Source organism: Psammomys obesus, unplaced genomic scaffold (genome assembly GCF_907164565.1).
Source record: "Psammomys obesus unplaced genomic scaffold, mPsaObe1.curated_primary_1811, whole genome shotgun sequence".
Lineage (NCBI taxonomy): Eukaryota > Metazoa > Chordata > Mammalia > Rodentia > Muridae > Psammomys > Psammomys obesus.
Genome location: NW_026596244.1, coordinates 4,655,793 through 4,671,917, shown reverse-complemented (window position 1 = coordinate 4,671,917; position 16,125 = coordinate 4,655,793). Strand labels below are relative to the sequence as shown.

The 16,125-nt window shown below is 36.4% G+C and overlaps 1 protein-coding gene across 1 annotated transcript in view; it reads right to left on the bottom strand.

Moving 5' to 3' along the window:
- The window catches only part of Fstl5 (follistatin like 5), a 687,984-nt gene that overhangs the window by 603,829 nt on the left and 68,030 nt on the right, over nt 1–16,125 (bottom strand). Inside the window, exon 2 of the mRNA XM_055596667.1 lies at nt 13,581–13,722. Within this exon, the coding sequence (XP_055452642.1) occupies nt 13,581–13,706 (126 nt within the window). The 5' untranslated portion in view covers nt 13,707–13,722. The remainder of the gene's footprint in view (nt 1–13,580; nt 13,723–16,125) is intronic.

Here is a 16,125-nt window from a genome sequence, read left to right as displayed (position 1 = left end):
TTAGCGAGGATAGAATGGCATGGAAAATTAAGAAGTACAAGAGATAATAAAAGAAGCACTCCACCATAGAAATCTGGTTTCTGTTTCCCACTCAATCCCTCAAACCCCTAAATGGAGTGAATGGTATGAAGGTAGCCTACAAGGACTAAGCTCATTTTTCTTTGCAAAAGGCCCCCAAAATAGTGTTGAAACAGCTAATATGGTATCTTTAAAGCCAGATTGTCTGTAACCTATTACAGTCAAGAGTACTGGTACTATCTTTCACGAGTAAACCTGAGTAGTTAAATCCATAAACCAACTTATCATTTCATTTACAAAAAAAAATATTTTTGACAAGAAATATAAATAAGCTAATTTATATATGCACTTGAGTTCTTAATTCTACATAATATTATAGATTTTCTTCTTTAAATATTTATGTCTTGACATAATGTAAACACCAAAATTTCTAACGTTTTTTATTAATTTATACAAAACAGACTTTCACTATGGTAGTTCATACTCACTTAACCACCTTATTTTTTGATGTGCTGGGAACAAACCCAGGACTGACACTCTAGCATGTATTTATGCTCTTTGAGAAAGGGAAATTTTAATTAGCTGTCCAATAATTTTTGTTGGGATGGGCTTTGATCTTGAGTTTGTATAGTATTTGCCAATGGGGTGGTTTACTTTAAGTGCCAACTTGGCATGGTCAGGAATCACCTGGGAGACCAGGCCCTGGACATGACTGTGCGACAATATCCAGCTTGGGTTAACTGAAGTGGGAAGATGCATCATAAATGTGGGCAACATTATTGCAGGGCAAGGTCATAGACTGAATGAGAGGAGAAATCATGGAGTGTCTCTGCATCCTGATTGCAGAGCAGCTGCTACATACTTTTACCTCTATGCCTGTACACAGAAGCAAGCCTTCTCTAAATGGCTCTTGTCTGATTATTGTATTTCAGTAACAAAACAACATAAATATACTGATAATTGATGAAATTAGACCTTACTGTAGAAAAATATTCTCTCTAATAGACTGAGTGCCCGAATAACACCTTATTATAAAGAAGTGTTGGCATTTCTTGAAAGATATTTGAAATTATTTTTTACTAACCAGATTTACTAAGCCAAAAACATCATCTAAGAATCTAAAAATATTAAAGCAATTACAGAGACAACAAGACCAAATAAACATGCAAAATTAACTTAAGCGCTGTCATCTTTGGGTGGTTTTTATTTGTATTAATTGAACATCAAATTCTTACTGTAAAGCCAAGTTCTCCCACCTGTCCCGTTAACGTATTTTTCTGTTGAGTGATACTTAGTATTTACTTTGTCAGTTAGCATAGTCTCATTTCCATTCTTAGTGGGGACTTAATGAGTGAGCCTAACAGTTCATTGGCACCAGCTTAGCTCTTTAGATCTGAACCCTCGCCATCAAAACACATGACAGTTATTGTATAAGGAACTTTTAATCTCTTGGTTCAACTGTTGTCTCAGAGGTTTACTGGCTCTGTCTGCTAACCTAGACCTAGTCCGAGAAGCTTCTAGCTTCCATACAATCTAACCTAGACCTAGAACGTTTTCAGCCTCTTGAAACTTAATTTTTATTTTATTTTTTTAATTTTTTAATTTTTTTTCAGAATTTATTCATTATATTTATCAACTGAAGCCCCCTCTCTCAACTCCCCCAGGCCCAACCTACCTTCCTCTTCCTCTCATCCCCTTCTCCTAGTCCACTGAAAGATGAAATTCTCCACTATTTCTGTCTACCCATAGCTTGTTAAGTCTCATGAGCACTGCCTGGTTCCTCTTCCTCAGTGGCCTGGCATGGCTGCATCATCAGGGGTGAGTAATCAAAGAGCAGTCAATCTAGTTCATGATAGAGGCAGCCCCTGATCCCCTCTCTCAGAGATCACCATGGAGACTGAGCTGCCAAGCGGCCACATCTGAGCAGGGCATCTAGACCCTCTCTATGCATGGTCCTCTGTTAGTGCATCAGTTTCTGCAGGACTCCCTGGGCTCAGAACTTTTCTTTTTGTTAGTCTCCCTGTGGAGTAACTGTCCCCTTCATGTCCCTCTAATCCCACACCTGATGAACACCTGATTGTTTTACAAAGAAGGCGAAAACATACAATAGAAAAAAAGATACCATCATCAACAAATAGTGCTGGTCTAACTGTATGTCTACACGTAGAAAAATGCAAATAGATCCATACTTATCACCCTGCACAAATCTAAAGTACAAGTGGGTCAAAGACCTCAATATAAAGCCAGACACACTAAACCTGTTAGAAGAAAAAGTGGGGAAGAACCTTGAACTCATTGGCACAGGAGACAACTTCCTGAACAGAACACCAACAGCACAGGCTCTAAGAGCAACAATCAATAAATGGGACCTCATGAAACTGAAAAGCTTCTGTAAAGCAAAGGACACTGTCATCAAAACAAAATGCCTGCCTACAGATTGGGAAAGACTCTTCACCAACCCTATATCTGACAGAAGGTTAATATCCAGAATATATAAAGAACTCAAGAAGTTAAACAACAAATCAAGTAATCCAGTTAAAAAATGGGGACTACCTCTGACATGAACTGATTGGCCTGTTCTTTGATCACCTCACCCTGATGAGGAGGCAGCCTTACCAGGCCAAAGAGGAAGACAATGCAGCCACTCTTGATGAGACCTGATTGACTAGGATCAGAAGGAAGGAGAGGAAGACCTCCCCTCTCAGTGGACTTGGGGAGGGGCATGCTTGGAGAAGGGGGAGGGAAGGTGGGATTGGAAGAGGAGCGAGGGGTTTATGGGGGGATACAAAGTGAATAAAGTGTAATTAATAAAAATTAAAAGAAAAAAATGGGACACAAAGACAATGCAGCCAGCCCAGATGTGACCTGATAGGCTAGGGTCAGGTAGAAGGGGAGGAGGACCTTCCTTATCAGTGGACTTGGGGAGGAACATGGGAGAAGATGAGGGAGGGAGGGTGGGACTGGGAGGTAATGAGGGAGAGGGACTATAGCTGGGATACAAAGTGAATAAATAGTAATAAATAATAAATAAATAATAGTAATAAGTAATAAATAAAAAATATTATAAAAAGTAATAAAAAACAATTATATAAAACAGTTCTAGAATAAGTGAAATTCCAAATTCTTGCAAAAGTGGGGAACTCTACTCCATTGTAGATAGTACTTTGAAATATAGTTTAACAATTTCTTCAAAGGTAAATGCATACTTCCTGTATGGACCAGCAATCATGATGAAAATTTATACCCACAGTCAAATGTAAACATATAGATTGATATTTACAGCAGTTTTCTTTAAAAACTATGAACTGAACAAAGTAACTTTCAGTAGGTGAATGAATACATAAAATGTGTACACGCAGGCCAAGGAATATTATTTAATTATAAAGCAGAAATATACTATGAAGTCTAGTAAGAAACCTTGAATGCATGTCACTATGTGAAAGAAGCCAATATATTTAACCCAGTTACTAAGTGATTCCATTTATGTAGAGTGTTAAAATTATGAAAACACAAATCATCTTTGAGAAGTGTGAATAGGCAAAGTGCAGCGCTCAATTCCCATCCTGAAAAGCAAAGAGGATGGACAACAGAAGAAGAAGTAAACAGGAAACAACCTAGGAACCTGCCACAGAGGGCCTCTGAAAGCCAGAAGAAGAAAACAGGAAACAAACTAGGAACCTACCACAGAGGGCCTCTGAAAGTCTCTGCCCTGCAGACTATCAAAGCAGATGCTGAGCCTGATGGCCAACTGCTGGGCAGAGTGCATGGAATTTTATGGAAGAAGTGGGAAATAGTAAGAGCTGGAGAGGACAGGAACTCCACAAGGAGAGCAACAGAACCAGAAAATTTGAACACAAATTTGAACACAAATGCACCACTCTGCTCCACCATCCAAATAACAGAGAAAGGCTATTTAGACAGAAATGTGAATGTATAGGAATCTATGTATTGTCTTATTATTTTTTTTGTTAACCTACACTGGTCCTATGATTGAAATCTATTACTAAAAACTGTGATAAAAGGAAGAGAAACCAGTAATACTTCTAAAATTTTTGAGCAAACTTTGGACTGACTGCTCATTAAAACAGACAGTTATTATTTGACATCTCTATTACAATGGCTGACAGCTCCTTTGGTGAAGAAGGTCCTGTGCTTAATCCACCCAGTTGATAAATACATTCTCAGCCAGAATCCTTAAGCTCAACACCTTTAATCTAAGCCTGTTTACACAGTTAATTGCCTCATTTATTTTCCTGGAGACAGCTTACTATAAAGCAAACTTTGTGCTGGCTCTCCCTAAGAGACACTTGCCTTATTACACATTTCAATACATATTGAATCACATTTTCATTGAATATGGTTTCAGTCAATTCATTTGAGATGCTCACTTCACTAACAGCCATGTGATAAATTAAGGTGAGTTATGGAGAATTCAATATGGAATCTTTTGTGCAATGCATGCATGTACTAGGCTCTTAACAAATATGTGTTACAATAACTAAATGTGCTTTTTCTGGTAAAAGAATACATGCAGAAAAACGTTTGCTTGAGGCTAGAAGGTAGAACACAACAGAAAGGTGAGACATATGGGTTCCAGTTTCATGTAAAAGCTCCTCCCTGCTTCACGTTTAATAAAGACTGTGGGTTTCACCCTCTCTTTTCCTAACTGCAGTTTGTGTTTATGTGTGCATGTATGTAAATGTGTATATATATTTATATGTATACAGAACATGTTATCTATCTATTGTTATAATTCTAAAAAACAGGAAAGCTCAATTCTAAAGAATAACAGTAAGTGAAAATAGCATCACCTTTCAATTGTCTACATACTACAAGGTTTTTAATCACTGAAACATGGTGACTATCAAGCTCATAAATTAAGAGATTTATTCCCATTTGTAATACAGAATTTTTTCTAATTGCATTCAGAATGTAATCTCTGAATTAAAAATGCAAGGAATAATATATAATTCATTTGAAGTAATGACTGCAAATGCCAATTTGAAATTCTAATAATTTTAAAGGTCATATCAGTATATCTTTTCTTTACATTATAGCCATGCTTTTTTGTATTATACACACACACACACACACACACACATTCCAAGCATATATATATATATTATATATATAAGTATATATATATATATACTTCAAGTATTTGTTTTCTAAATATGTGGTAGTAAAATATACTCAATTAATATAGATTCAGATGAGTTTTATATGTGATCTTGCATCATTTTTCCCACAAAAAAAAAAAATAACAATTAGCAGTCATGTTAAGATTTGGAAATTAAACAGAAAAGAAAAGAAAACAATGACAATAATACTTTACAATACCCATGTCTTAATACTCTGGTGATCATACGTGAAATGATCAATGACTATTCTGAAAGAACAGGAAAAAGTCATATACTACACACACACACACACACACTAATTCTTAGGCACTAATTGAGTGCCTAAGAAACAGAAAGAGACTCAGGTATTTAGATAAATACATATCTGTGTGAAAGAAACCTATTATATTTACCCAAACTTATGTATAATGGAATATATTGGATTCTTAACAAGCCAGTTTAATTTTAATGTGCTTTATACTTGGTTTTCTTTGAATACATTCTTAGTTCCATTCTATTTTAGAATAAATAGAATGATAATTCATCACACTTTTGCATTTCAATAGTTGAAATTTCAAGGAAAAACAGTACTTTTTCAATGCATAGGTATTTTTAAAGCTTTAAGTAACATAATCTCATATGAGATCATAGAGGTAAGAAAAGCACCATTTTGAAATAACCTAGAACCTTTGCTCAGATGAAGCTCTTGGTAGCTCAATAACTAATTAGTTTCCTATAGTAAGGGAGGGGAACAGGGACTATTTCTGACAGGAACTCAATGGCAGGCTCTTTGACCTCTCCACCCCCCAAGGGAGGAGCAGTGCTGTTAGGCCACAGAGGAGGACTTTGCAGCCAGTCCTGAAAATACCTGATAAAACAGGGTCAGATGAAAGGGGAGGAGGTCCTTCTCAATCCGTGGACTTGGAAAGGGGCAGGGAGAAGCTGAAGGAGGGAGGGTGGGAGTAGGAGGGAATAAGGAAGCGGGATACACCTGGGATACAGAGTTAATAAAATGTAACTAATAATAATAAACAATAATTTAAAAATAAAAAATAAAATGTGACTAACAATAAGTAAATAAATTTAAAAAAATGGAAAAACACAAAAAAAAACTCAATAATATCATAAGGACATCCTTTTTAGTCTTTTAACATAAGAATAAAAAGACTAAAAGAAATCTATACTTACCAGTAATCTGAGCAGAACACATTTCTAAAAAAAATTCTATTTTATATGTTCTTCTTCTTCATTTTTATTGACATGTTTGTGAAAAAATGTGCACTTCTAAAACACAATTTGTTATCTCAATACACATCTATAGTGAAGTAATCATTACCCCTGAGCTACTGAAGATATTGCTACTCAAATGTTTATCATTTTTTCTGCATGTCTATATTTGTGTGAAGTTTTTTTAGATCTGCACCCTCACTAGTAAGTAGAAATTCATTACTGTTAGCTCTAGCCAACATATCACACATCACATCTCCAGAAGGTAGCCACCATGCATGGCTGTAACTTTTGCAAAACACATGCTAAGCAAGTGTTACACAGTCTTTTAAATAGTGAAGAAGACTTTTTCTTGCTTATGAATTCAACAAAGGTTTCACACTTAAGATGGTATAAATATCACTTTGTAGCACAGGCTGGCCTAGAGGTCATGGCACTCTTCTCCTTCTATATAAGAAAAGGAATTTTTGTGAAAACCCATGATATTTCTTAGACTCAATTTTTATATCAATAAAGATTACGGAATTGTTAATGTCCTCTGGTTGTAAAACTCAGAAATTAAAAAAAAAAAAAACTCAGAAATCAGTTCTTGGACAATCAGATGACTAGATGGAGGAGGCGTTAGTTGATACTGGGATTGATTTCCTTGGAGAAAAAAAAATGCATTAAAAATCCTCACATTTCAAATGCAAAGTACTTATTTGAAACAATTCTAAAACTTAATCATATTCAACTTTCTTTATATGTATGGAATAAATTTATGCGTGCATTGTAACTAGTGTGTCCTTTAACATTTAGCTAACTAATTCTTCACAGTAACTTTTTAACTCCTCTCAGCCCTGCCCTCAGATTTTCTTTCAAGAGGAAATCCAAATTGTTTCTTGACCTCAGAAAAATCAATTAGCATTTAAATCATCTCTCTGAAATTTCCTGCTAGCAGCAAGGCAATTTCTAAGACTTGCCACCAGTCTTCCTGTAAGGAAATAATGGTCTTGGTTCCTTTAGAGGTCCATGCTTTTGAGCTCTGGGAGTCTGAGGTCCCTTTAATGTTTATCTCTTTCTCTATGCTTCTCTCCTGCTGCTTTCCATTAGGCAACATCTATCAGAGTTAGTACAAAAGAAAAAGAAAAAAAATCATATCTCACAAATCAGTTCTTTGAATTATATTATGTCACTCTGAACAGCTACAATCTCATGAATGATTAAATTTTTCACACTCTTTGCTTCATTCACACACTGATCCTCACAGAGAAATACTTTGATTTCAGAAAAAAAAAAAAAAAAAAAAAATCCTAAATCAACTTCAATTTGCCAGATTAGCTGGACATAGCACTCTTGTCAAAGAGAGATACAAACACTTAAGGGACTTTAAGTGATCCCATTAGATACACACGAAGAACACTGCTTTGAGTGGAATACAGTTTTCCATCAGCCAATACAATAACAGCATGATCGGCACTATAGAACAGAAGAGGTGAAGATGGGTGCGAAAGGAGGGAAGGTGTGTACTCAGACAGTTAAGTGCCTGTTAAGATTTGTTAATGTCAATACATGCATACGATGGGTTATCCAAATAAGAGGAGGCCACTTGTTATAGGAAATTATATATAAGCAATTGGTATAAGGGAAAAAAAAAAGGATAAGTGAAGATCAGAAAGAGTCAAAAATGAAAAGGAAACAAACAGACAAAAAAAAAAAAAAAAAAAAACAGGGAAAAACTATCCCATAGGATTTCTGTGTAAGTAGGCATGGGAAAGAGTTCTAGTTTTCTCTTTATCTGTAAGAAGAAGCAGGGAGCGCACTGAGATAACACACAACACCCACATTCAACAGTTTAACATAAAAAGGAGCTTTCTTCTACTCCTTGCTCCATGATTCAATAATTAAGAGAAGATAGCATTCACCCTGTTTTTCAGACAAGCTGGAGAGTTAAATGCTTACCATTTGCCATGGTATAGGGTAAAAGAGAGTTCTGGGAGATTTTTCAGTTATTGTAAAATATTCATCCAAATATGCTCCTCTGTTCCTAACTCACAGGCCACAATATTACCTGATTTTCTCAACAAGTTCCTTTCTTTAACCTGCTAGAATAGGGCAAGGCACCCACAGAGAGGTTATTTTTTTAATTTAATTTTATTTTTTATTATTAGCAACATTTTATTAACTCTGTATCCCAGGTGTATCCTGCTCCCTTATTCTTTCCCAATCCCACCCTTCCTCCCTCATCTTCTCCCTGCCCCTTTCCAAGTCCACTGATTGAGGAGGACCTCCTTCCCTTTCATCTGACCCTGTTTTATCAGGTATCTCCAGAGTCCTTCTCTGTGGCCTAGCAGGACTGTTCCTCCCTTGGGGGGTGGAGAGGTCAAAGAGCCTGCCATTGAGTTCCTGTCAGAAATAGTCCCTGTTCCTCTTACTATGGGAAACCAATTGGTTACTGAGCTACCACGAGCTTCATCCAAGCAAAGGTTCTAGATTATATCCATACACGGTCCTTGGTGGAGTGTCAGTATCAGAAAATACCCCTGTGCCCAGATATATTTGGTCCTTTTGGAGCTCCTGTGCTGGAGAACTTGGAGAAAAGATCAGGGACCACAAAGGTAAGCATCACCAACAGAATACAAGAGATGGAAGAAAGAATCTGTGGAGCCAAAGATACACTCGCAGAAATTGATACTTCTCTCAAAGAAAAAGTGAAATCAGAAAAGTCCCAAACACAAAATATCCAAGAAATCAAGGACGCCATGAAAAGACGAAATCTAAGAATAATAGGGATTGAGGAAAAAGAAGACTCCAGGCTCCAAGGTCCAGAAAATATTTTCAAGAAAATCATAGAAGAAAATTTTCCCAACTTAAAGAAAGAGATGTCCATAAGTATACAAGAGGCCTACAGAAACACCAAATAGTCTAGACCAGAAAAGAAACACATCACGTCACATCATAGTCAAAACACTAAATCTACAGAACAAGGAAAAGATATTAAAAGCAGCAAGAGAAAAAGGCCAAGTAACATATGAATGTAGACCTATCAGAATCACACCGGACTTCTCATCAGAAACTATGAAAGCCAGAAGGGCCTGGGCAGGTGTCATGCAGACTCTAAGAGAACACAAATGTCAACCCAGACTACTATACCCTGAAAAGCTTCCACAGAGAGGTTATTATGCAAAGAGATAAGACTTTATTCATTGGCCAGTAAAAGACCAGAACTGGAGTCAAACTCATTGCTGCCCAAACACACATACACACAATACCAGAAGGTTTAGAAAGTCCTATACTTTCATAGGGTGAGAAGATCAAAGGATTGATAAAATATTCCTAATGTCTCTAGGAAAGTGCCATAGTGTCTCCAAGGATTCTGTCCTACTCTTCCTGCTTGATTGTTTAGTCTGTTTCAGGAAACTGTAAATGATCCTACTACTGGAAAAGAGAAATTTATAACTCAAAGAAGTAGTAATGAGTAATAAATAATGAATAAGTAATGAACAAATAAGTAAAGAAGACAGGCATGGTGGAGCATTCTTTTAATCCCAGTACTTGGGGAGGCAGAGGCAGACAGATCTCTGTGCATTTGAGCCCAGCCTGCTCGAACAGGAAAGCCAAGGCTACAGAAGAAACCCTGTCTCAAAGGAAGATGAAGAAGAAGAAGAAGAAGAAGAAGAAGAAGAAGAAGAAGAAGAAGAAGAAGAAGAAGAAGAAGAAGAAGAAGAAGAAGAAAAGTAGTAATGAAACTGAAGGACACACAGAGGTCAGACAAGTGTATTTGAACTGATGTAGCTTGTTCTAGTTGGCATCTTGCATTTTACAGATATTGACCATTAAAATACAGCTAAGTACTGTGGTGCACATGCTGACAATGCAAGGACACTTTGGCAGGAGTGAAGAAAGGAAAGCAAAGAAAAAAAAATGAAGGGGTGAAGGAAAGACTTAACCTGGCATGGAAGGGTAATGCAGCTAAATCACAAAGAGATCAAAACATCTATTCCAGGGTCTGGAGAGAAGGCTCAGCAATTAAGAGGACCTGTTGCAGTTGTGACCGACTCTAATTCTATTCCCAGCAGCTGTGTGTGATTTATAATCATCTCTGATCAGTTCCAGAGGTTCTAATAGCCTCTTCTGAAATTCATAGACACCAAACAGGCAAGTGATGAATACACATAGATGCAGCCAAAACATCCACACATTTAAAAATAAAGTGAAAAAGTACAATAAAACATGTAATCCCACTTTTGCAAGAAGCACAATATGAGAATGTAACCAAAGTTGTCAATTCATGGCAGAGAAGCCATGAAAGCACTCATTTTATTTTAAATTTGTATTAAATTATTTAAACTCTATTTTAAAATCCTAATCTATAATCTTGGATGACAGTACAATAAAAATATTCTAAACATCCATGAAATCATATCCCCTTATCTATAAAATAACCATAAATTCATTCATCCATGAGAATGTACATACAATTAAAAATCTAACATAGAAAATAAAGTTAGTAGTATAAAATAAACACAATACGCAGCCACTCCTGATGAGATCTGATAGACTAAGATCAGAAGGAAGGAGAGGAGGACCTCCCCTATTAGTGGACTTGGGGAGGGGCATTCCTGAAGAAGGGGGAAGGAAGATGGAATTAGGAGGGGAGGATGGGGGTGTTTATGGGGGGATACAAAGTGAATAAAGAGTAATTAATAAAAGTTAAAAAATTAAACATGATACAATGAAAGGACCTAATACAGGGAATTAAGTGGAGTGGCATCTGATTCCATATGCTAATTGCATCTGCACTGATTCTCAAGTGTTACCAATGTCTCAGAATTTGGAAATTCTTCACAATGTATATGGTAGCCAAAAGTTATTGTACTATATCTAAAATGCAGATTTCTGATTACAAAATCATCTGTATTCCTGGTGATTTCTGTTTTTCCAACTGAGTCTCTGCTAGAATGCTGTCTTAAGCCAACCTAAAACCACCGTCAGTAGAATCTCACTTCAGAAAACAATATGAAAATGCAGTTGTTTTGCTTTGGAGGGATAAAGGGAAACAATCTAAAAAGCAGATGTTTCTCTCTCAGATGTCACGCTGCTTTAAGTTTAGGGAGAACTCCACATAGCCTACCCTGCCTTCTTATTTTTCTTATGTTATTGATGATGATTTTTGCATTCTCTTGCTCTTAGAAAAGCAACTTCACCTCTCTGAATTTTAATAACATCAACCAAATAAAGAAGAGCAGGCCTGTGTCTCAGGCTACGACACAATCAAATGACAATTTGCAGGAAAACAGCTTCTGCAATATAAAGCACTACATGTCTGTTTTAAAACGTGATAAATAAAAGCAGAATTTGGATTTAGTTGACAGCGTTTTGCCGTTACTGAGTGCCAATGAATTGCCTCAGATGATGTTGCGTAAATGTAGTGGGATAAACACATTAGTAAAACATACAATCAGCTCTCTCCCAGACATTTATTTGTAGAGCATAATTAAGGTTTCTATAATTAGCATGGCAAGTTTATTGTCACTCATTTTTACTACAACATACAGACAAATTTTAATCACATTTTCGGGTACATACAGCTGCAGATGATGAAATATGTATGCATTTGCTCATATCTGTACCATTTCAATATGATCTGACAAATCAGTCCTATATTTTTTGTTTCAAAATGAACTGAACATGTAGGTTGCGTTAGTTTGCTTTCTTTGCTCTGATAAACACCATGACCAAAAAGCAACTTGGGTGTTATTGGCTTACTTGTCCAATCACAGCTGCTCACTAAGGGAACTCAGGTCAGAAACTCAGAACTGGAACCAGAAGCAGAAATAGTACTTTCTCTCTTGCTTCCCATGGTCTGATCAGTTTGTTTTCTTTCACTCTTATTAAATGTCCTCTTACAAGCATGCACACACACACATGAGCACACATAGGTTTACATACATACAAACCCTTACTAAATGCCTTTTGTAGCTTAATCATGGAGCCACAGAAAGCTGTTGAAAATGATGTATTTTCATGAGAATTTCTGCCCCGTTTTTTATATACCAACAATCATGTCATTCCTAGTGATTTAGAAATAGACATATAATGACAAAAACATTATAGCAATTTTTGTTCTTCTCAAGCTTATTTCATTTAATTATATCTTTTCTTTTAAAATCTATTAAATTGCCTACATGAGTATATGTTATTTTAACATGTAATTTTAAGTGAAGAATTTCTCAGAAATGTTCACAGTGATGCACAAACTCGTGGTCTTGTATTTTGTAGAAAGCCAGTGAGACATAATTCAGCCCTTTACCCCCAACCCTCTACTACAATTTACTCCAACAGTGTCCCATATGCACACAGCACCAGGAAAGGCAGAGATATAGTTTCTGACCTCAGGATATACACTTTAAAGCAAAGAAATAGTGCACAGCTAATACTTACTAGATATGTGACATCATAAAAGCAAACTGTTGATTATTTTAAGGTTGAAAAAGTTGAACATGAAAAACTATACTCTCTAAAACACTTCTCATTTTTATATCAAGAAACCTAAAATGTAATGATTTTTTAATAAATTCAAATTTCTATTCAAGCTCAATTTTGCCATCACCAACGTATGTGACTGTGCATATATATCTTTGTAGAGCAAGTAATACTTAGTAGTTTAATATACTCTAAAGATTGTATGAAAGTAATAGAAATTAACTGACTCACTCTTAACTCTTGGTATATAAATCATTACTTATCCTCGGGAAAAAGTATTGATGGTGTGTTTTAATGAATACTTTTATTTTTAATTATGTGCTTATGTATGTGTGACCCAGTAGGCTTAAGCACATGTGTAGGCAAGTGCCACAGAAGCCAGAAGAGGTTGCTAGGTCCAGGAACTGCAGTATCAAGTGGATGTGACTTTCCCAATAAACTGTGAGCCAAACTCAGGTCCTTTATAACAACAATATATACTCTTAACCACTACCCCATCTCCCAGTACCTACCGAGTGAAGTGCGCTCTATAACTAGACTACACCTATTCATCACTGAGAAAGTATTTTATTTACCAAACTGTAGGTGGCCACTTGCTGCTATTTCCCATTTTAAAGCTTCAAATTACATACAATAAAAATTATTGAAAGCATGTTCAGAAATGAGTGGCCCTAAATGAATAGAAAACTCACATCTAATCTTTTAGTTCACAAATAGAAGGCACTTGAGCAGATTGACAGGTTTGCCTACCTTGTGCCGTAGTCTTGTGAGAGGCTGATAGGATTTAAGGCCATATCCTGATTCTTTTGTTGGCCTCCCTTCAGACTCCAGAAGGATGAATCCAAGAATCAAAATGGCTGACCAGCTCTTAAACATCCTTATCGATTTTCACCTGTCAAAATTACAATTTTGAAAATCAGAGAAATTGTTATATGATAAACAAATGCATTGAAAACTTTCAATATCATTGAAAAATCCTTATACACTGAATTAGATCATGTGAATTATGTGATTGACAGACTTTTACCAATAAACACTACTCCTTTTTTCATAACAAACACTGATATTTTTAAGATCAGCCTGACAAAAGACAAACTGATTAAAAAAAAAAAATAGTAGGGCTGGATGGAAATCTCCCTGGCTCCATTTAGTACAAGGCACACTAAAGAAAGGAAATAAACCACGACTGCTACTCTATGTATTTGTACATAATACAAGTATAAATATACTTATAAGCTTGAACTTCTCTTTAAATACATTTGATGAGAAAATTTTTAAAACCTTAAACAATTTCAGTTCTCAGTTAGGAATGTTTAGAAGTTCATATAACACTTGTCTATGGCACAAACTCAATATAGTTCAGCAGAACTTATACAGATCGAGCCTATTGAGTTACAAATAATTGTAACATTATTTAAATCTTAGGAGAGGGTGTGCAGACAATTTACTCTAATGTCCTTTTATAGTGCTCCATATTTCGGGTGAAGCAAAGAAAATACAAAATGGTATAAAGATTTCAGGTAATCACTGACTGACTTTCAAACATACAGTCAGCTTAGGTTTGAGTAAAACTGCATTTTATTTTACAACTTTTACCAGGACATTTCCTTGCTAATTGGCAGATAAGTGTTTACTCAAACCAATGGTGTGAACAAATATTTGAGAACTTAAATCAATTAAACTGCATGTTGTAGTGTATTTTAATCTCTTATCAGCTAATATCTCCATCTTTAATATACTGAAATCACTCATATATTAAGACAGTTTCTCTGCAAGGCAGAGCTGTTGCACACTTTCATCCAGTACTTGCATGGCAGAGGCAGTTGGATCTCTGTAAGTTTGAGGCCAGTCTGCTCCACAGAGTGAGTTCCAGAACTCAAGAGACAAGACATGTTGGAGAGGATGTGGAAAAAGAGGAACCCTCCTCCATTGATGGTGGTAATGTAACCTTCTACAACCACTTTGGAAATCAATCTGGCAGTTTCTCAGACAATTAGGAATAGTACTACCTCAATATCCAGCTATACCACTCCTATGCATATATCCAAAATATGCTCACCTATACCACAAGGACATTTGCTCAACCATGTTTGTAGCAGGTTTATTTGTATTAGCCAAAATGTGGAAACAACCTAGATGTCCCTTAATTGAGAAATGGATACAGAAATTGTGGTACATTTACACAATGGAATACTACTCAGCAATTAAAAACAAGGAAATTATGAAATATGCAGACAAATTGATGTAACTAGAAAAGATCATCCTGAGTGAGGTAAGCAGAAACAGAAAGACACACATGGCATATACTCACTTATACGTGGATAGTAGACATATAATATTGGATAAACATACTAAAATCTATATTCAAAAAGAAGCAAAATAACAAGGAGGACCCTAGGGAAGATGCTCAATCCTCATTCAGAATGACAAATGGGATAGACATCAGAAGCAAGAAAAGACAGGGGACAGGACAGAAGCCTACCACAGAGGACCTCTAAAAGACTCTATGCATCAGGTTATCAAAGAAGATGCTGAAACTCATAGCCAAACTTTGGGCAGAGTCCGGGGAATTTTATGGAATAAGGAGGAGATAGAAAGACCTGGAGGGGACAGGAGCTCCAAAAGGAGACCAACGGAGCCAAAAATCCTAGGTGCAGGGGGCATACAGGGACTGATACTCCAACCAAGGACCATGCATGGAGAGGATCTAAACCCCCTGTAATGTAGCCCATGGCAGCTCAATCTCCTAGTGGGTGTCCTAGTAAGGGGATCAGGGGCTGTCGCTGGCATGAACTCAGTGGCAGGCTCTCTGACAACATCACCCTCAGGAGGGAGCAGCCTTAACAGGCCACAGAGTAGGACAATGCAGCCAGTCCTGATGAGACCTGATAGGCTAGTGTCAGACAGAAGGGGAGGAGGATCTCCCTATCAGTGGACTAGGGGATGAAGAAAGAGCAAGGCTGGGACTGAAAGTAGATGAGGAAAGGGGCTATAGCTAGGATACAAAGTGAATAAATTTTAATAAATAACAAAATTTTAAGCATGCTGAAAAAATTTTTCATTTGTTAGCATTTACTTGTAATTATCTATAACCATTATGATGCTTGATAAACACCAAATCATTTCTTGCAGATAATGTGTCTGTCTTCTCTAACTTTCACACATGCACTCAAAATCACTTTATTTTGTTTTTCTTCTCACATTTTTATCATTATATCACCTGGACCTAGCAAACACCTGGCATCTAGGAAGGACTCAACAAACTATTTAAAAAAAAAAAAAAAGACTCTCTTTG